Consider the following 21,117-nt stretch of genomic DNA (forward strand, 5'->3'; position numbering starts at 1 on the left):
GAGTCCAGTCAAGGGATTCTGCTGACAGCCCCCTTCAAGGATACAACTTTTTCTTGTGCCACCTTGTTCCTTTTCTTAGGGGGTTGTCCCGCCTCATTCCTTCTCCTGCCCAGGAAGTGCCAGCACACCCCAACTGCCGCTCCCTTCCCTTCCTCCTCAGCCCTCCCAGGAACCTGCTTTTAAAGGATTCCCCCTTCCCACCTCCCTGGGTTTCCTCCCAATCCCTGCCTAGCATATCTGAGCGACCCTTCTCCCAGCCTATCGGATGGAATGGCTGGGAAGACGCGGTAGTTCCCTGGCTCCTCCTACCCCATCTCTGCTCTCTGCCAGGCTTGCTCCTGCTGCTTCTTGAGCTTCTGAAGTGGCTCTCTTGGCAGCTTGGGGCCCGTGCTTGCCCTGGCTGCCAAGACTGTCAATCTCCTGTGGGCCTGGCTGGGGTTGAGCTGCCTGGGCTACTGCAGGAGAAAAGTGAGCCAGCTGCGTGGGTGGGGGATGTTGCCCAGGGATTTGGCGGCTGCTTTTTCAATGAGAAAAGTATCCCAGGGCTCTTTCCCTCTTTTCACCCATCCTCTTCCGTCATTGTTAGTTACAGAGCACATGCTTTCCATTCTGGAGCTTCTCGGATTAATAATTGCTGGCCAGACTCCTGCTTGCCTGTCTCAGCAAGCAATCCTTCCTCGAACCCCAAACCTCTGAGTGTGTGTAGCTCTGAGGTCTGCTTGGATCACAAGCTCCCCCAGATGATACCCCATGCAAAAGATAACAGCTAAAATTTCTGTTCATCTTGCTGCCTTCTCCTCTAATCCTCTCTTAACTGAGGTTCATTTTGCACAAGGGACTTGTGTGTGAATTGGCACTGTGTAAAGATACTGTGGGCATTTTTTGTTCTGCAATGTGATGTACTTAAATATTACTTTGACTATGCTTGTCCCCGTGCTCCTCAAGAAACCTGGGCCATTTTCACACTGCTTACCTGCTACGGAACATCGCGCCGAGCTCCCGGAACGACAGCGTCTTCCTGATGCAATTTCGTGTGAGAACGGTAGTTCTCGCGCGAAATCACGCCAGAAAGATGCTGTCGTTCCGAGAGCTCGGTGCGATGTTCCGTGGCCAGTAAGCGGTGTGAAAACATCCCTGATTATTCTGCAAAGTTCCAGCTTCCGTATTCCTTCTACACCAGACTTGGAGCTTCATCCCTTTGTTTTAGAGATACCTTAGAAGTATGTGTGTGTCATTCCCCCTGGGCTGGTTGTTAAAATTGAAATCTTCTGCTCCTTTATGGCTAGAGTGAGCCCCAGCTGGTTTTCACAGAGTGAATCTGGGGCCAAGAAGTGGGCATTCATACAGATACATGACTAGTGGATGCATGTCTTCTTGAGCACACATAGTAATATACAGATCATCTATTTTTTTACTTCTAACAGTTATTTCCTTTGCTCTATTGGTGAAATGTTCCGATCTCTTTCTCTTTCCTCTCTTTCCAGAGGATACGCAGTGGATCAAACAGGTTCTAAGGCAACACCCTGTATTCAAAAGGTGCTTCAAAGTCGTCATAAAAATTTAAGATTCTACTCCCAGGCAACCCCAAGAAAATCTGAAGCCCATGACCTGCATAAATTGTACAAGGTGATCAAATATACAAATGTCTCATACTTGGCATAATTTATTCTAGTCCGCTACTCATGGGACACTGAGATCCATTCCCTCTGCACTGAAAATTGCAACTATTTATGTGGAATACCAGGAGGAGCAACCTGTGTGCTTTCAGGCATATCTTCTCAGCTAAGAGCAAAAAACGAAAATGAAACAAACCGATTTACAGTAGTAAGAAAAAGAATGTTGTGCTTTTCGAGGAGCTGAATTCGGTGAGATCATGGCCTGTATATACTGCCCTGCATGCGAACCCTTGATGTCGCTGTTGTTTTGAGTGGGTGAACGTTCCAGGGAACGAATAAGAAAACAAGTGCTTCAATGCAAGGCATGGCATCTGGCCATGGAAACAGTCTCCCACATGCTATCTAGTCAGGGCTTTTTTTCAGCTGGAACGTGGTGGAACGGAGTTCTGGAACCTCTTGAAAATGGTCACATGGCTGGTGGCCCTGCCCCCTGATCTCCAGACAGAGGGGAGTTTAGGTTGCCCTCCGCGCCGTTTGGTGGCGCGGAGGGCAATCTAAACTCCCCTCTGTCTGGAGATCAGGGGGCGGGGCCACCAGCCATGTGACCATTTTCAAGAGGTTCCAGAACTCTGTTCCACCGCGTTCCAGCTGGAAAAAAAGCCCTGCTTATGAGCAGTTCCTGCTTACCAGGAAGGAGATGAGGCAGACTCCCAGTGACTCTCCTTGCCACTCTTCCATGGATGCTTCTGGCCTTGCTCAGGTAGTGGTACTGCCAGAGTTTTTTTGGGGGGGGAAACAGGTGGCGGGTAGCAGTTCCCAGCCCCTGGAGTAACTCCCTGCAGGAGGTGGCTACCCTGCCACTATACACACATGCATGGAAAGCACACATGCACTCCTGGGACCACACAATGATATCACTTCCGGGAAGTGACATCGTCACACAGGGCTCCATGGTAAGAGGCTCTTTAAATTAAAAAGTTTTAAAAACCCCATTCTTCAGGGGCTTGGCAGGGACTTCCCTGTTAGGCAGCTGAGGCAAGCTGGTGGAGTTTAAATGCCCCTTTCCATGCCACTGCATAGTGGCATGGAAGCTTTTAAACCCCAGATTCATCTGCTTGGCACAGAAGCGACACAGAAAGGAGCATTTAAACCCCAACTTTTTTCCTGCTTCAGGTTTCCTGAAGCACGTGATCATTTTGGAGAGGTGCTGGAACGCTGTTCCACCAAGTTCTGGCTGAAAAAAAGCCCTGATGCCCACAAGGAGATACTTAGATGGTGGTACTGCCACTGAGTGTGTGCCTAAATGTTACATTAACCATACTTAACAAGTATGGGGAAAACTAGAAACAAGGCGTGGCAGTTGTTGTCGCAGCAGTGATGGAAATCTCATCAAAGTGGCTGGGATGAAAGGTGGCATGACCTGGCCAGGAGCATTTTGTGCCAACGCATTGGCAGCAGGTAAGGTTGGATGAAGCTCTGAGTATCCTGCAAGCAAAGTCCATGTCCCGCCACTGGAAGGCTTTGTCAATTTCCCCTCTGTATGGAGTCAAGGAGATCTCTGCTCAGGTTTATTTCCTCTTTGCCTCCTAGAAGGGGAGGTGAAACTGACAGAGCCTTCCTGAGACAAAAGGAAACTAACAAACCCTCTGAGCAGAGATCTCACTGGCTCTGTAGAGAGAGGGGAAACTAACAAAGCCTTCCCCTCTCTTTTGAAACTCAGCTTCCCAGCTAACGTTGCGACTCCCTTCACATGCTCCTCCTTGAGTAATTCGTCTCTTGTAGCTTGGCTCTGAGATATTGCTAGTAAGGCAGGCCAGTTGATCTGGGAACTAGAGAAGAGGCGGAGAGGGGGGTCATGACTCAGCGTCAAAACATCTGCTTTGCATGTAGAATGTCTCTGATCCAATCTCTGGCAGATCCAGTTAAAAGGATCAGGTAGTGTTTGATGGGAATGACTTCTGCCTGCGATCTTGGAGAACTACCAGTGGACTCAGTATAAAGCAGCTTCATAGGTTTATTTGACTATTCTGGACAGGAGCACACCACCTGAAATCAGGTTCACAGCTTAGGGTGCCCACTGCTCTTTGATTTGGCTTTCTTGCTTGGCTTTCAGATGACAGCTGGGGCCGGAAGCTCCTTTTCCCTGTTTCACATGACGCACTAGTGGAGGGCTTTCCTTGTCACTGTTTTTATACCCAGCTATCAGACATACTTTGATAACCCCTGAACAGGGCTGCCTTTGAAGGTTCTAGTTTAAGTAGCCCAAAATGCAAGAGGTAGGCTATGATTTAGGACACACCAGAAAGACACCAGAAAGCTCCTTCAGAACTGTAGTATAGTAAATGGATATGCTAGTTCAACTCCCACTACTGCCATGAGCTGGGCAGGCGGCCTTGGTTAAGTCACTCCTCTTAGCCCCAGCTCCTCAGTTGTATTGTGAAGATAATAACACTGACTTTGTTCACTGCTCTGTGGGGGGTACTAATCTGTCCAGAAGGGCGGTATATAAGCATACTGTTGTTGCTATTATTAAGTGAGCTTATATAACAGTCAATTTCAGGGCATGCATACTATCTTGAAAGTGAATAAATCAAGTATTATTATTTTTAAAGCCTTAAACAGGCTGCTGAATTGAAAGAATGTCCTTACTGCCCCTCCTCTCTAGCCCTTAGTACCGTCAGAAGAGGTTCTCCTGACAGAACTGCTGCCACCAACTGGCTCATGCTTTGTACCAGGACCTTTCCAGCAGGGGCATCATGCCTCTGAAATGCCAAAGGATGCATACGTGGCCTTCTCTCCGCTTGTTCAGGAAACTGGAAGAAATGGGACAAGGCCTTACCTCCATATGGACTGTGTTCCTCTGTTTCTGCACTGCTCTGGAGGGCTTTTATTACCCCCCCCCCCCAAAGTTATTTTTTTAAAAATTAGCTGGCAGGTAATATAGTGGTAACATTCAATTTATATACTGCCCTTCAGGACAACTTGACACCCACTCAGAGCGGTTTACAAAGTATGTTAGTAACCTCACGACAATCACCCTGTGAGGTGGATGGGGCTGAGAGAGCTCTGAGAGAGCTGTGACTGATCCAAGGTCACCCAGCTGGCTTCAAGTGGAGAATTAAACCTGGCTCTTCAGATTGGGGCCCTGCCACTCTTAACCGCTACACCAAACTGGATCTCATATCCTGGGACCATCCATCCAGGAAGGAGTCATTAGCTAGCCTGCTTCATCCAACATGTTAAGGGACTGTGTTTAAATGGACATAGCTGTGGGAAAGCTTAATAGTTGAAAGCTCAAAATGTTATTTAGAAAATGGCTCTCATGCCGAGTTTCATGCTGCTTCGGTGAGGACAGGGTCACCCCGATGAGCTGTTCCCTCCAGATCCACAAGATCCCTTGAAATGAGGTGCAAGTGACCCATTTGTTTCAAGAAGCTAAAGAATCTCCTGCACATCTTCTGGCTTAGGTTGAAGTTGGAGAAACGGCAGTACTCAGGTGCCAAGGAGCCTGAAAATGTCCCAGATGATTTAATCAAGGCCTCTTAAAGGTTACCAGGTTTGTTTGCCTACTTTCTGAATTCATTAGTTCCCCCTTTCAGGGGTAAAATACACAATATCCCCAACATGTGTTGGGTCACAGGTGCACAGCAAGACTCATACTCCAATGTAAATCAGGGGCGGGGGGAACTCACCTTAAACAGCACTCGTTTGCTTGGCACTGCAGAGGGGAGAGGACGAGCTTCTGGTTTCCCTCCTGCCCCATTTTCAGTAGCAGAAACAACAGTGGCAGTGGCGAAGGGTTTTTTGCCCCTATTCTCTGGCTCCGTGTGCCCTAGGATTGGGCACCAGGAGCTTTGCAGAGCGAACATACACTGTAAAGGTGAGATCTTCCGATGTAGGTCTGTCTGCAAGTCGGGTTGTTTGTATTGTGTAGTTTGGCTCTCAGGCACATGGAGGCAGCCTCTGCTGCGGTCCTAGAGCCCAGTGTGAATGTGGGTCATATGCAGAGCTTCATTCAACTCTTCCTTCAGACTCTGATCTTTCCCACACAAGTTATTTGCTCCAGGTTTGATACTGTTGGGAAGTGGGTTCCTCCCCACCCCCCTACTTCCCCACAGCATTGTGGTGCATTCTTGAACCCCCTTGGGGCTTCACCTGCTTTTCTCTTACCTTTCCCAAACCTGCTTTGCTGTGAAGTTTTTCGAAAGACTGCAGAAAAGCCTGGATCGCTGCCATTTGGGTGGGAAATCTCAGATTCTTCCAGTCCCGTTTATACAGCAGCCACTTTTCTCCACAATGGCCATTCTCTCACTACCCCAGGGAAGTTTGGTTTTTCTTTTTAAGAAATTGGGGCGGGGGGGGGGATCACTATAACAATCTGTGTATCGGGTTCTCTAAATTCCCAGCTGTCATTTTAAAATTCTTTTCTAGCCTCTTGTATTACAGAACTATGCCTTTCCCCTTTTTATCTCCACAATGAAAAGGGCCAGAAAAACTGAAAGCTGGGAATTCACAGAATGTGATACACAGACAGTTGGAATATTATGATGATACAACAATAGTCAATTGTTGATTTTGGAAAAGCCCTGAGCTTGGAAAAGCCCTGGGGGCCCAGGGAATGGTTGCTGTGGGGTTTGGGGACTGAGGCAGGGAGACCTGAAAGGCAGAAGCCCCACTGAAGCATCACCAATGAGGATACCAGACCAAGTCCATCCTCGTTCAGAAAACATCTTGGTTTTCTGTATCCCTCATTTTACATACCCCCCCCCTCCAGCTTTCCATGAGATGAAACCCTCCCTTTGCCAATCCCTTATAACAAAATGCCAAATTCTGCAACAAAAAACAAAACATTGTGCCTGCAGGCACTGCACAATGCAGTGTAAACATCTGATAAATGTGCACAATTCCAAACACACAAATCTCTTCCTTCCAGCACAGAATTCTAGCTCTCCTCCAAGAGATTCATGATGGCAAAGGAGATCGGCCCTGGGACACACGCATGGGTGGTGAACAGAGGGCAGCTGCTGAACCCTTTTCACTGCAACTTTTGGTATGGGTTCGAAGGTTATGGGCTAAGGGTGCTGGGCTGGAAACGAGTTCAGTGCCTGGGAGAAAAAAACTTTCTCTTTCCCAAATGGATTTTAAATGAACAACTGCATTTACTTTACCAAAAAGGAGTCAACAGTTTGTAACATGATAATAACTAAAAACATCTTCCTGTAAGTTAGCATGTCTGTCCGAGTGCGGTCACTGGGCTACGGGCCAAGTTCTGGATAAGCCTGGGTGAGGAGGGGGGGGGGGGTCCAGTCCCTCATACTGGCCTATCCACAGCGGCATACTGACAAGGGCTGAGATTGGAGGCAGCTGTCTGCACCGCTGGGTAGGTGAAGTTGGCATGCTGCTTCGCCTTCAGCCTCAGGCTAGCCAGACTGGAGTTACATGTGTCCCTGTACATGTAGGGGCTGGCAGTGGAGGCAGCATAAGGGCATGTGCTGGAGGAAACGGTGGAGCTAAGGCCGGGACTCCCCAAGTTGTTGAGGCTGGAGCCAGGCACACCAGTCACTGTCGAGGGCACCATGGAGGAGGGCATGGGCACAGACCCGATGGAGCTAGGTGCAGAGAACATGGGCTGTGAGGAGAGAGGGCTGACATTCATCGAGTTAAAGAAAGGGAAGCTCTTGGCTGACAGGGTGCTGGTGGCCAAGCCTTTAGTAGCCCAGTTGTTGTAGGAGTAGCCACTGTACATCTCTTCGTAGGGCTGCATCAGTCCATTGAACTGGGCTCCGAAGCTGTTCTTGCAAAGTTCTGCCTGCTGGTTCCTTTCTCTCTTCCTCCACTTGGCTCGGCGATTCTTAAACCACACCTGCAAGAGAAAGAATAAGGGGAATCATTCCCAAGAGGTTTGTTGGAGAGCAGGCGAGGGGACCGCACTGCAGCTCTGGCTGTAGCTGATAAAGACCACAGGTCTGTTTTGAGAGGAACTCTGGTACAAGTGGAAGAGTTTGGAGGCACTCCCCATGTGGCTAAGAGGAGGCAGGGAGCAGATGGACCCTAGGCATGGATAAGGAGGTGGGGCCGAAGAAGGCCAAGTCCCAGAGCCAGTGTGGGATGGCTAGGCAGCAGCTCTGTAAATAGGGTCAGGCTTGATACCCATGCTGCGGGTCTGGATGTTGGGGAGAGCACTAAAGGCAGTGGTCAAGTGCAGCTTGGATGGTTGGAGATGCATGGAGAATCAGAGCCAAGCTACAAGTGACGCCTGACACAGGTTGGACACATGTCTGCTTCCCTCAAGTTTTGATGGGAAATGTAGGCATCCTGGTCTTGCAGCTGTAATGGAGAGCCAAGCTGTAAAACCAGGACACCTACATTTCCCATCAAAACTTGAGGGAAGCTGACAAGTGTCCAACCTGTGTCAGGTGTCACTTGTAGCTTGGCTCTCAGAGAGCTCACTGGTGGGGACACACAATATGTCTTAATAAGCTGGAACAGTCACCAGCCTCGTGTGAGTCTGTCAGAGGTGCACAAGCATATTACTATAAAAACATGGAAATTGAAAGTGATCAGGTATCCATTACCCTTTAAAATTTAATTAACTCAGGAGGAGCTGGCACATGACCTGTAGGTTTACTTGGATAACATTTTAATAATGGTGAGTTTGAGGGGGGTTTATTTAGCTTTTGTCTAATCAATTAGTATTTCCTAGGAAATGCTGTTTCATTTGGCTGGTCTCAGAAGAGGTGTATCTTATCTAGCAGCTGTGAAGGAGCTAGATAAGATCCTTAAAGATAAAGATGTCTCTCTGGGAACCCAGATCAAGATAATCCAAACGATGGTATTCCCCATTACTATGTATGGATGTGAAAGCTGGACAGTGAAGAAAGCTGACTGGAAGAAAATTGATTCATTTGAAATGTGGTGCTGGAGGAGAGTTTTGCAGATACCTTGGATGGCCAAAAAGTCAAATAAATGGGTTCTAGATCAAATCAAGCCTGAATTCTCCCTAGAAGCTAAAATGACAAAACTGAGGCTATTATACTTTGGCCACTTCATGAGAAGACAAGAGTCTCTGGAAAAGTCAATAATGTTAGGAAAAGTGGAAGGCAGCAGGAAAAGAGGAAGACCTAAAACGAGATGGCTGGACTCAATAAAAGAAGCCACGTCCTCCAGTTTGCAGGATCTGAGCAAGTCTGTTAATGATAGGATGTTTTGGAGGCCTTTCCTTCATAGGGTCGCCAGAGGTTGGAGGCGACTTGACGGCACATAACACACAGAAGAGTTGACTCTTGCACATAATCCATTACAGCCTCTTGGTGTACACCTGAAGTGGCTCATGTAACAGTTGGAAGGGTTCTCTAAGGATCATCTAGTCAGTTCTCAATGGCAGGATCCTTAGGCTAAGACCACACGCTAGGCTGGGTATCTCATCCACCAGCTGTGAAATGGAATGGGGAGGGCACATTTGCAGCAGAGAGGCACCAGCAAGCCAGGAGTGCTCAGCCAACCCTGCAGTCCTCTTCCTGGATCCAGGAATCTAGAAACCCATTTGCAAATCTTTCCCACACCATGCAAATGACACATGGTTGTCCATCACAGAAGGATGGGGAGTCATCCTCATATGGAAGCAAATGTGGTCCCCTCCTTCCATATTGTATTCTTATGGCAAACTTGTGTAGCAAGTTAATATGAGAGGTGTGTGGGGTTTGAATACAGGACCCCACAGTTCTTGTTCAACACTCTAACTATACCACACTGGCTCCTAGGGGGGAAAAGTACTAACTTTCTCAGGGCTAAACTAGATTTAGCAATGGCAGGTTTGTGTGTTTAACCCAAGATCGGTTACAAAGCTAGGGAAAGCAGGGAAAGATGCAAAAGGAAGACAGAAGTGCAGTATGTGTAAACCTCCCACGATTTCTTGCTTAACTCCTCTTAGCCTTTCTTCATAGAACCTTTTCTCCCAGCTGAACTTACTTTCAGTCCAACTGGAAGCCTGGAGCTCAAATGAGTGAAAAGCGACACCAGGGGACTGTAGAGAAGAAAGCTCGTGTGTGTGTGGGGGGGGCAGTAATTAAACTCCTTACTGCGTACACTTTGATCTTAAAACAGAAACCTTTTTTATGTGCTTGCAAAAGAAAATGCAGGTTTAAAACACATGGGCCACCTTTCATCGTGACTAGTTTGGTGCTCAAAACACTAAAACCTGTAGGCCTCCAAGGAAATGGAGTATTGATGGTTGTTGTGGGTTTTCCGGGCTGTATTGCCGTGGTCTTGGCATTGTAGTTCCTGACGTTTCGCCAGCAGCTGCTGGCGAAACGTCAGGAACTACAATGCCAAGACCACGGCAATACAGCCCGGAAAACCCACAACAACCATCGTTCTCCGGCCGTGAAAGCCTTTGACAATACAAATGGAGTATTAATTACTTTTTAATGCAGGCAAAAATTAACCTATGGAATACACATTGGATGCAGCTTGAAAAGAGGAGATTCATGAAGGGTAGCCAACCAGGGATCCTAGTTCACTCTCCACACTTCCAAATCCCTGATGCCATTGGAGGAGCAGCAGCTGGCCTGGTACCCTGCACTCCCACGTGCTTACCAGCTCTGGCTAAACTAGCCTGGTGGCCCACCCTACATTTTACAGTAATGTGAGTTTCTGGCGTCCAATCTTGATTCAATGCTGAAACGATGTAAATGGCTTTGCTCAGCCATTCCCAAATATTGCCAAGAAGTTGTAAGCAGCTTTATCGGCTTATATGAAATGCAAAACAAAATTCACATAACACTTTTTTATTACATGTTGATCAAAATGCACAAAACCTTGTGTGTTTTGTTCTGGGTACTGGAACCCATTCAGTGTCACCTTGCAATGGCTCAGCAGCAACAGGCTGGAGTGAGAGTGCTCTTCCTAACTCGAACCTGTGAGGCATTGCTCAAATCCCAGATGCTGCGGTAATGTTTGCATTTTGACAGCATCTGCATTACTCAGAGTGACAACTTCATGAGTTTCTGCACTGAGACAAGGGAAGGCTCACAGCACATGCGTGGCGTGCAGAAAGGACCCACATTCCAATTCCCAGTATTTCCTTTTAAACACTCTCAGAGATAAACTACACGAGATGCCTGACATGTGGTGTGTTCATGCAAGTTTACCTGGGAAGTGTAGTGGTCGATCTGGCAGTGGGCAGCGCAAGCAGGCAGCAACCTGCCAGCCACACAGGTATGTTGTATCCTTTTGGGAAAACACATTTTACCCCTTTTTACCCCCTTAGGTGGTGAATTTCTTAAAATCCCTTCTTAGTGGGCGTTTATATCATGAAAGGAATGTTCTCCCCAAATTTCCTATTTATAGGTCTAGGGGTTTGGGCTGGGCATTGCTGAGTCAGTCAGGACACTTGTCTTTATATATATATATGCAGGGCTTTTTTTCTGGGAAAAAGAGGTGGTGGAACTCAGTGGGTTGCCCTCTGAGAAAATGGTCACATGGCTGGTGGCCCCACCTCCTGATCTCCAGACAGAGGGGAGTTCAGATTGCCCTTTGCGCCGCTCGGTGGCGCAGAGGGCAATTTCAACTCCCCTCTGTCTGGAGATCAGGGGGCGGGGCCACCAGCCATGTGACCATTTTCAAGAGGTTCCGGAACTCCATTCCACCACGTTCCAGCTGAAAAAAAGCCCTGTATATATGTCATGTGCAGAAGACTATTGGTTTCTGATTGGTCTGTTATGCAGCTTGTCCTCCAACCCTTTCTCTCAAGCTCTGGACATAGTTAGCAAAAGCATTCAACATACCCGGACTCTGGCTTCAGTCAAGTTGGTCCAGATTGCTATCTCCTCTCGGGTGCTCATATCAGGGTAACGGTTTCTTTGGAAAGTGGCTTCAAGTTCCTGGAGCTGTTGGCTAGTGAAATGAGTCCTCTGCCGACGCTGCTTCTTTTTCAGGGAGCCATCCTCAGGGTTGGAATCGTCCGTCTGGTTCTGCTGGGACTTTTCCGTGTCTGCAAAAAGCAAAGGCGAAGGAACCCGTCATGTCTTTAGAATGGCGCAATCTTCGTAGAAGCCCATGTGTGTGTGTGTGTGATTGGGTGGAACAGCCCCTCATTCTCCTACATGTGTGTGGACAGGGCCCTCAAGTCATAGCTGACTTACGGCGACCCCTGGCGGGGATTTCCTGGCAAGAGACTAACCGAGGTGGTTTGCTATTGCCTGCCTCTGCAACCCTAGTCTTCGTTGGAGGTCTTCCATCCGATTACTAACCAAGACTGACCCTGCTTATCTTCTGAGATCTGACAAGAATTGGCTCACCTGAGCTATCCAGGCTCTTCCACATGAGCATCCCCAGGGGTCATTTCATAGAAAAAGTCCTGGAGGAACTCATTAGCATATGCCATGCCTCTTGCCATCACCGGAAGTGTGTCATTAGTATAACTGATTTGCATATGCCACACCCCCTGACGTCACCTATTCTGGCTGTTTTGGACCCAATCCTGGTCATTCAGGGCCGGAATTGGGCCCAAAATGGCAAAAAGGGACTGAAAATGGCTGAAAGGGGCCCCAAAATGGTCAGGATTGGGCCGCTGAGTGGGAGAATGATCCACCACCCATCAGAGGCCCAATCTGGGCCGTTTCGGACCGAATCCAGGCTGAAACGGGCCCCAAATGGCCGAGTCAGGTGGGCGGGGCCAGCTGACATGTAACCTCTTTGGGGAATTGCCAGAACTGCGTTCCTGTGCATTCCCCCTCAAAATGAGCCCTGAGCATCCCAAATAATGTGAGGAAATGGGTGTGCATGTGAATCCATACAATATTGTAAACTTGGAGTTAGATGCTTGTGTGCAGCAGCTCAGCACACAGATGGGGCCTATCTTCGTCATGACACAGCAAACGCACTCCCCACCCCTCCTGCAAAAGAAAATAAAAATCTCAAGTGGTGTGGACAAAACAGTGGAGTCTTTCTGTGGCACCACTGAACAAAAATGGTTTATCCCAAAGGGAGAATAGGAAGGCCCTTGAAGATGGAATGAATCCCCTTTAAAATGTGCTCTTTTTTAATTTCTTAGACCATTCATGACAGTAAACTGCATTTACCTCAGGGGGGGGGGGGAGACTTACTTCTGAATAAATTTGCATATATGCATTCTCTTAACACGACTGCAGCTATTATGATGATCTATTTTTAAAAAATATATAATATTCATAAAAATATAGATATAGGGACGGTGTGAATATATGCACCCTGGTTTTTCAACGTGCCCTCCTAATTCCAGGGGAAGCCACTTCTGAATATTTTCTGATATTTTAAACAATATGTTCATATTAATAGGGATCCTGTTTAACAGAGCTTCTGCCTAAAATGTTGAAGAATTACTATTAGAGCTAGACAACACTTCACTCCCTGACATTCTGTGGTTGCCTCTGCCGCTTGTGGCAGCCATTTTGTGGTTGCGCCCACCACTTTTGTGTCAAAATTCCAAAGGCGCCCGCAAGCTCAAAAAAGTTCAGGTGCCCTGAAGTTACAGAGATGTCTAAGGGCTTCTTTCTAAAGCTTAATGAAACCTACAACTTTCATTTGGCCATCAAAGTCCTCTAAATTCCCTATGAACTCTTTTAAAATGCTCCCACAAGAAAAATGGTTACAATTCACAATGTTCGGAATCTGTTTTTATCCCAGTCAGCTGAGGGAGATGTCCCCTACACAGATCTCTCCACAAAAAGCACCGCAAGGAAGCTTAGAAGGGAAGCAACGAGGAGAGTTGGCCTCGCTTGTCAACCTTCTGGAAAAGTGGGCGATATCTATGTTGCTGTCACTGTAGAAAGTTAAGACTGTCTAGCTTGGCTAGAGGTCAGAGGCTTCTCAAGGCATAGGACCATTCATGACTGGATTATGTGCTTAGATTCTTAAACTCTGTACACCTCAGTATGTGCTCTCTATGACTGTAGTTCATAAATAAACCACTTCTCAGTTCCAGAATTCAGTATACACTAACAAATTATTAGAACCAAGAGAAGACAAAGGTACGTTTTAGGCTGCATGAGATCTTTGGGGTCATGAATTCAAGATCTCTAAATCTTGAATTGAGCCCATCATGAAAACCTATAGATACAGTCTGCTAGATCTGCTCCTGTGTATCTTCTCCACCCGCTGTGAGAAGCTATTCTCCCATGGATGCAAATGGGCAACAAGGAGGACAATCTAGAGTGTAAGATCTTACCACTCTGTTCTGGCCCCTTGCAGCTGTGCTCATGTTGCGGCGTCCCCGCCTCGGAGAGGGAGAGAGCAGGACTGTGGGCTTCAGAGTCAGTCAGCAAGTTGAACTCCATTGGTCTGGGATAGGGGTTGGGAAAGAAGTCCAGCTACAGGGAAGGAGACAGAGGAAGAATGAGTGAGGGGTTATTTATTTATTTCAAATTTGTATTCCGCCCTCCCTGCGAGCGGGCTCAGGGAGGACAACATATTAAAAATACAATTAAAAATTCATGTTAATTAAAAACAACACATTTAAAACAGGATGGTGGACAGCCTTCACAGGGAGGGTTTTATACACCCCTTTTTTCCAGGCCGGTGGAGGCCCAGCCTCAGCCATATGCCTGGCGGAACAACTCTGTCTTGGAGGCCCAGCAGAAGGATAGCAGGTCCTGCCAGGCCCTGATTTCAGCAGACAGAGCGTTCCACCAGGCGGGAGCCAGGACTGAAAAGGCCCTGGCTCTAGTTGAGGCTAGGCAGGCCTCCTTGGGGCCAGGGACAACCAACAGCTGTTTGTCCCCTGATCGGAGTGTCCTCTGGGGAATATATGGGGAGAGACAGTCCCCTTACTTTACTTGAGGTCTCCTGCTTGGTAGGGCTCATCTTCAAGTATGACTATCACAACCATATGCATGTTTACTCCGAAGTAAATCCCACTGTATTCAATGATTCCGAAAACAACAGATGGATAATACCACAAAAAAAATCATAAAACAGTGAGCTGTGTTTTGAGTTGTTTTTTGGTTGGTCGTGAGGACTATTGCTTTTGGATTTTTTCTGTGAACCATGGAGGATGCCTGCGGTCTTTGCTCTATGATGTTTACTCTCAGGCAAACACACAGGGAGCAAAATCCTAGCACATTTGAAAGAATTTTTCTTTAAAAATCCCCATACATGCAGATTAGTTCAAAATTTTGTGAGCTGGAAATAAGGAACACAATGTTGACTGTATGGTCATCAATTTTCTCTGAGGAGTAGGTGAAAGAGTTCCTAATTATAAACTGTAGCTTGAAGTGTGTGTTTATTTGTGTGTGTGTGTGTAAGAGATAGTGTTTCTGTGAATTCAATGGCAGCAGTGGAAAATCAGTTCAGAGGGAAGGCTCCACCAGGAGGCCGCCTTGGGGAGATGGAAGATGGTGACTAGGATCATAACAAGTAAAAGATCAGGACATAACAACAGCGTTCCAGAAAAAGAACTTTATTTATAGAGGCAAGGTGCACAGATCTCTGGTATATATTCAGCAAAACTTTTGTGCCTTGATGGCCTGCATTCAATTCCTGCATGTTGAGTCTCAGAGCGGAACTACAAGTGACAAAAGGCACAGATTGGACACTTGTCTGCTTCCCTCAAGTTTTGATGGGAAATGTAGGCGTCCTGGTCTTGCAGCTTGGCTCTCCGACTGCTGTCCAACGGACTTTTCAACTGTCATTTGTCCAATATTCCGCCAAGCTGCCTACATTTCCCATCAAAACTTGAGGGAAGCTGGCAAGTGTCCAATCTGTGCCTTTTGTCACTTGTAGTTCCGCTCTGATTCCCATTTGCTGTGTGCTACTGAAGGGTCCCAGAAGAGAAATCTAGGGTATGGATTTAACTCTCTTCTTTTGGGTATCAAAGGTACTGCAAGTGAAGGGAGGAAGGTATGCCTAAAATCATAACCTCTCTCCAAGGTCTGAATGCCCGAAGGATGTGCAGATTGTCCCTCCAAGGGAGTGGTATGGTCTCCATTAACAAATACTGGTATACAAGTTTGCAATTTTCATTTTTATTAAATAGATTTTTCAAATACGATGACTATATTAACACATTAGAAAACAACTTACACAGTAAATAACTTTGATTTAACTATATATATAGATAAAACTCTTCTAACTTTAACGGTGTTTAACTTTTTTAGTTTTATTGGTTTTGACATTGTGATATTTACAAATTAGGTTGGTTTTATGAATTAAGGAGTTCGATATAACTGAAGTCATCATTAAATTGAACATTCACAGCTCTCCTATTTTTTTCCTTACTAAAGAAAAGCTAAGTTTTTTTAAAGCATTCTTATTCAGACTGGGAGTACGCGAAGGCAACCACAAAGGCCTGATACATGCACACACACACACAACTCTGGGACTTTTAGCCAGACTGCCTATATAAGAAATGGTGTGGTGTAGAAGAAATGCCACGGTGGAAGCTGTGTTTGTCTAGCTGGTGCCTTTTCATGCAATGTTTTATGCCTGAAGGAGTGTCCATCTGTGCCTCTTGCCATTAGCATGGTTTTTTGCACCAATCCTGGAATTATGCAGAAACACGCGGCGCATTAATGTCTTGGATTAAGATTTGATGAAGATGTGTGCCACTTTGTGGCCTCAGGATTTATTAAGCACCCTTTTCGGTGAAGCAGCAGATGGAATTTCTTTTAAATGTTTGTAGATGATAATGTCCTCTCTTTGATAGCTCTCCGCATACGACTGCATCTGCCAAGCGCAATTTCCTCTCTTTCAGGGCTTTGACTGCATGCCACCTAGATTTGAAGGACTCTAAATGAGGCAGCCCAGCGACCTGCAGTAGGGGGCAGAATGGTACCTTCTCCGCTCATTCTGGCAGAAGAGCATCATTTAGATCACTTTAAGAAGTACACATGCTACATGTTTTGCCCAAGTAAACAGCACTACTAGGAAAAGATCATTTGAATAATTTTGCTTCCCCCTCCCCCATACAAGATGCCACCTTGCTTCAAAACAAACAGCATAAAATATGCTACATTCTGGCTTTATCTGTGTTTCCTCAGAAATAGGTTGCACTGATAGAAGTGGAACCCATTTGCAAGTGAGCGCCTTATGGAGCTGCGGCCTTAATCTTCTGTTTGTGAACGAGCGACAATATAGTATTAAAAGTTGGCATAATAAAGAATCTCATAGTCATGCTGGCAAAGAGAGTTTTTAGTACTGGACTCTGCCCTGTGGCACATGATGTCTGCAAGCACAAGGACCAAAACTGCTTTGGAAATAACATTGTTATGAAGGGGAAGTCTTTCTTCTAAAATTCACTTTTTAAAATATAGCCACTGATTCCTCTTATTTTTTTTAAAAACAGAGATTAACGTTCATTTTTCTTTGAAGAGAAATTAATGGACCCTGTTGTTACTTCAACCCTTGCAGTTTTATACTACACACCACATGGTGGTCCTCTAGCAGGAGGACAGGAAGATTTGGGCCGTTTTCACATGTCTTACTGGCCGTGCAAAAATGTGCAAAACTCCCGGAATGACGGCGTCTTCCTGGTGCAATTTCCCATCATGACTCCGGTTTGTGGCAAATTGCGCCACAAACCGGAGTCATGATGGGAAATCGCACCAGGAAGATGCTGTCATTCCGGGAGTTTTGCGCAATTTTGTGCAGCCGGTTAAGATGTGTGAAAACGGCCTGGGAAGATATTGCCTGCCTCTAAGCATCTACAAATCGAAACTATGCAAAACCTCCTTTTCTGCCCCTTCCTCTTCAAATGCTACTACAGACTAACAGATTTTGCTACTACAGACTAACACGGCTAACTCCTCTGGATATAAATATGGGGTCATCATCACAACAGAAAGCTAACTTCTAACCTTAACCTAACCTCCCCAATTTCTCTGTTTCTTACATTTAAAAAGCCCCATTTAATTAAATATTGGAGGTAGTATAGAAAAGAAAGCAACCAGTTACGAAATGAATTAATCTACCACCACTGAATGGTATACAATTAAGTTTACATATAAACAAAAACTTCATACACATTTATTTTTGTGTCGTACAACAAATGCTGATGCAAAATCAGCTTTGTGTTTGATCCAGCCAGGTTTTTTGCTCAATTTCAGCTAATCCTCCTCCCGATTACAAGTCCTGTTATACATGGGTTTTGTCCCATGACCCGATACATGCCCTTTTTGCTATCAAGAGGGACCCCTTCCTCTGCTTTTCACCAGTGGAAAAACTGGTTGGATCCAACCCTTTTTACTTCCCCTGAGAACTGCTGAGGGATGCCACAATAGAACCATTGCTGAAAATACTAGATGCCACAATGAAATTTCTAGCCACCCCCCCCCCCAATGCCTGGAATCTGTTAAGCCCTGCCTAAGGCCATAGCAGGATTAGGGAAGCTTGTGCATAGGTGCCTTTGATCCACTGGCTGCCTGTTGAAGAAATGGCCTTTTCCCATATGTCCTGCCATAATTATAGAAATATAATTCTCTATGACAGGTGCTATAAACAGGAGCAAGGATGAAGAGGTAACATCACAACAACAGGTAAGTATAGCAATTCAACAATAATCAAATGAATCTTTCTCTTTCTCTTGTTGTTTCTTTTCACAGGTGCAATGAAACAGAGAGGATGAGAGGACCCGGTGACTTGAGAAGAAGCCAGCAAGTGGCTTGTTTCATGGAACCTTTCTCAGGAGTCGCACCAACAACTACACCTAAAAAGAAAGAAGATCACTCTGGGATTCTTTAGTGGTACATCAGGCACCTGAAAATGTCGGCTGCTGGCTGACATTGTTTGTATTGTTTCTTAGCCGCTGACAATGAGCATTTATGTATAAGTTGTATTCTTTGGCTTGATATAGGGCTGTATGAGATTTCTTATATGATACTGTAACACCTTGCACTTTAAATAATTACAATACATCTTTATTACTTTTTCATATTTGTTGGTATTGCCCTCTGCCTTTTTGGCTCTTTTTGCTAGTTTATTTGGGGGTTACTCCTTTAGTTCTTATAATTTTTTAAAAAATCAGTTACAGGAATACAGATTATTGGCTTGATGATTATTCCATATTTCTGGCATTTCTTTTCATTGAAAACCTCCAAAAGGATGAAGCAGAGCTTTATATGGAATAGTGAAAGTCTCAGTGGGTTTTCAAAATTGGGGACCCTTTAGCTGCTGTGACCACCTGGATCCATACCATGGTAACAATGAGACCAAGCACTCTACATAGGTCTCCCTTGAAGTCAGTTGGAAAATCCAAGTGGTACAGAATACTGCAGTTCAGTTATTATCATATTACATATTACTCCTATTCTGCAACCACTCCATTGGCTCAGTACCGGCTATCACATACAGAGCCCTTCACTGCCTTGGCCCCTTATATCTCCAGGACCACCTTTCTCCCTATGATCCGCCACGATGGATTTGCCCATCTGAACAGGGCCATCTGCAGGTGCCACCCTAAACATGGGCAAAGTCAACAGCTGCCCATATACGAGCATTCTCTATTGTGGTTCCCTCCTGATGGAACTGCCTGCCTGATAAGGTTAGGAAAGTTCCCACTCTCCTAGCTTTCCACAGGCTATGTTCAGGAGGGCTTTTTTTTTTTTGCGCAGATAATAGGGTTATACTGTAATGAAATGATTCAGAAAGCTGCATTGTTAAAGGGATAGATTAAGGACTATACTACTGTGATCTGTCGGTTTCTACTATGTAATTTCTGTCTTGTTTAACATGTCATGTTTAAATGCTTATGCTTTATTATCAAGTTTGTTTCCGCTTTCTGGTTGGCTACAGATTTCTACAGTCCAAATCCTATTGAATTGTTTATTGGATGCCCCATCCTGTATTTGACTTATACTTAGGGGGAGATCTCTAGGAATTGCAACTGATCTCTAGGCCATAAAAATGGTGGAAATGGTGGCTTTAAAGAGGGGACTCTATGGTACTATACCCTGCTGAGGTACCTCTCCCCCCAACCCCTCCCTCTCCAGGTTCCACCCCCCCCCCCCCAAATTTCCAGGAATCTGGAGCTGGCAAACCTACTTATACTATGAAATCTGCCTTGAATCTCATTAAGAAAGGCAGACTATAAATACGTTAAAAATAAATTGCTTGCCAAGGAGGTACACTCGTGTTTATTGTCTTAGCCATAGGCCATAACAATTCAAACAAGAAAACAAAAATTATTTTTAAAAATAAATTAAATAAATAAAATGTTAGCGGGCTTCAGAATATGTTACTCTAAATGTTGACATTTAATGTTTTGATCTTAACATCATATTTAAAAGTTTCTAATTTCATTTTTTTTTGCGTTTTTAAACATGGAAATGCATTGGATAAAACAGGATAAAAATCTCAACAGGAAACTATATGCTGGACTATGAACAGAACAGCAGATTCTTATCACTGGAAAGCACCCAAAGGTAAACTGAATTTCTCACTGGCTGCCACAGTGGCTTGTCAGTTAGGGAATTTGTAGCTGAGGTGAAAAGTCAAGTCGGCATACACCAGCTCTCAGGCATGTGTGGAAATAAAATACGCCAAGAATGATCCACAGGCGGATGGAAGATCTTTCCTTGTAGCCACATACCTTTCTTTCTAAAACAGCAGGGTCAACTACGTGCACCTCATCCATTTTTAACCTCCATCCTACAAACAAACTGGATGTGAGAGGCTCTTTACTGACTCTAGAATAACGTGAATGTTTTTGCCCAGTTCTCCCCTGTGCTCCTTCCACTTCCCTTCCCATGGGCGGTTTTATTTTTAGCAGAGATAAACACACTGAAGCTTCTTTAATGGCACTTTTGTAGAGACAATCTGTTTTTCCTCATTTTTCGCCCCTCAAGTCAAGTGGGAAAGGGGAAAGAATGGAAAATGGATGGCTCTCTTTTTGTTCTCATATATCAAAAGAAGTATAAACATGGTACCTGCTCTCTCCCAATATCTGTGGCCAAGAAAACTCAAATTCCAGGCTGAAGTAAAATTCTGTAAAAGTGGACACTTAATTTACACTCTTTATAAAGATTATGACCCTGACCTGGATAACCCAGGTGAGCCTGATCTCATCAGATTTCAGAAGCTAAGCAGGATCAGCCTTGGTTAGGAATTGGATGGGTGACCTCCAAGGAAGACCAGGGTTGCAGAGGCAGGCAATGGCAAACCACCTCTGGTAGTCTCTTGCCATGAAAACCTCACCAGGGGTTACCATAAGTCAGCTATGACCTGAAGGCACTCTCCGCCAACACATAAAGATTATGAAAACTGACTTGCTATGTCACTCCAAAGGCATACTGCTCCTCAGGACTGAACCAGATGACATGCTAGGAGTTCGGCATTTGGTGCTCCCAACATTTATAAAAATTCTCAGGCATTTGGGAGAGGGAGTTGGATTGGGAGAGAGAACGAGAGAGAGAAATTAAATGTGCGTTGATGGGCTACACGCAAGTTTCTTCAATGGGGTCAAACAGCAGACCTCCCAAGGCAGTTTTCTCATCAGGAAACTGGCAGAGGGAAGGTTCAAGCCCCTCTTCCA

General features: G+C 45.6%; 1 protein-coding gene across 1 annotated transcript; it reads right to left on the reverse strand.

The window, feature by feature from the left end:
* Nucleotides 1-6,927: 6,927 nt before the first annotated feature.
* Nucleotides 6,928-13,930, reverse strand: PITX3 (paired like homeodomain 3). Its single transcript, XM_054983673.1, has 3 exons — nt 13,822-13,930; nt 11,402-11,607; nt 6,928-7,479 (listed from the first exon to the last, which is right to left on the reverse strand). The coding sequence occupies exons 1-3, from the start codon at nt 13,928-13,930 to the stop codon at nt 6,928-6,930; spliced, it is 867 nt and encodes a 288-aa protein (XP_054839648.1).
* Between the last annotated feature and the right edge of the window lie 7,187 nt (nt 13,931-21,117).

Source organism: Eublepharis macularius, chromosome 6 (assembly GCF_028583425.1).
Source record: "Eublepharis macularius isolate TG4126 chromosome 6, MPM_Emac_v1.0, whole genome shotgun sequence".
NCBI lineage: Eukaryota > Metazoa > Chordata > Lepidosauria > Squamata > Eublepharidae > Eublepharis > Eublepharis macularius.

Excerpts from the sequence above, each read along its gene's own strand:
- PITX3 (XM_054983673.1), bottom strand. The coding sequence starts at position 13,930 with ATGGAGTTCAACTTGCTGACTGACTCTGAAGCCCACAGTCCTGCTCTC. Across the intron at positions 11,608-13,821 it reads CAAGGGGCCAGAACAGAGTG|ACACGGAAAAGTCCCAGCAG; the intron begins GTAAGATCTTAC and ends TGCTTTTTGCAG. Across the intron at positions 7,480-11,401 it reads TGACTGAAGCCAGAGTCCGG|GTGTGGTTTAAGAATCGCCG; the intron begins GTATGTTGAATG and ends TTTCTCTTGCAG.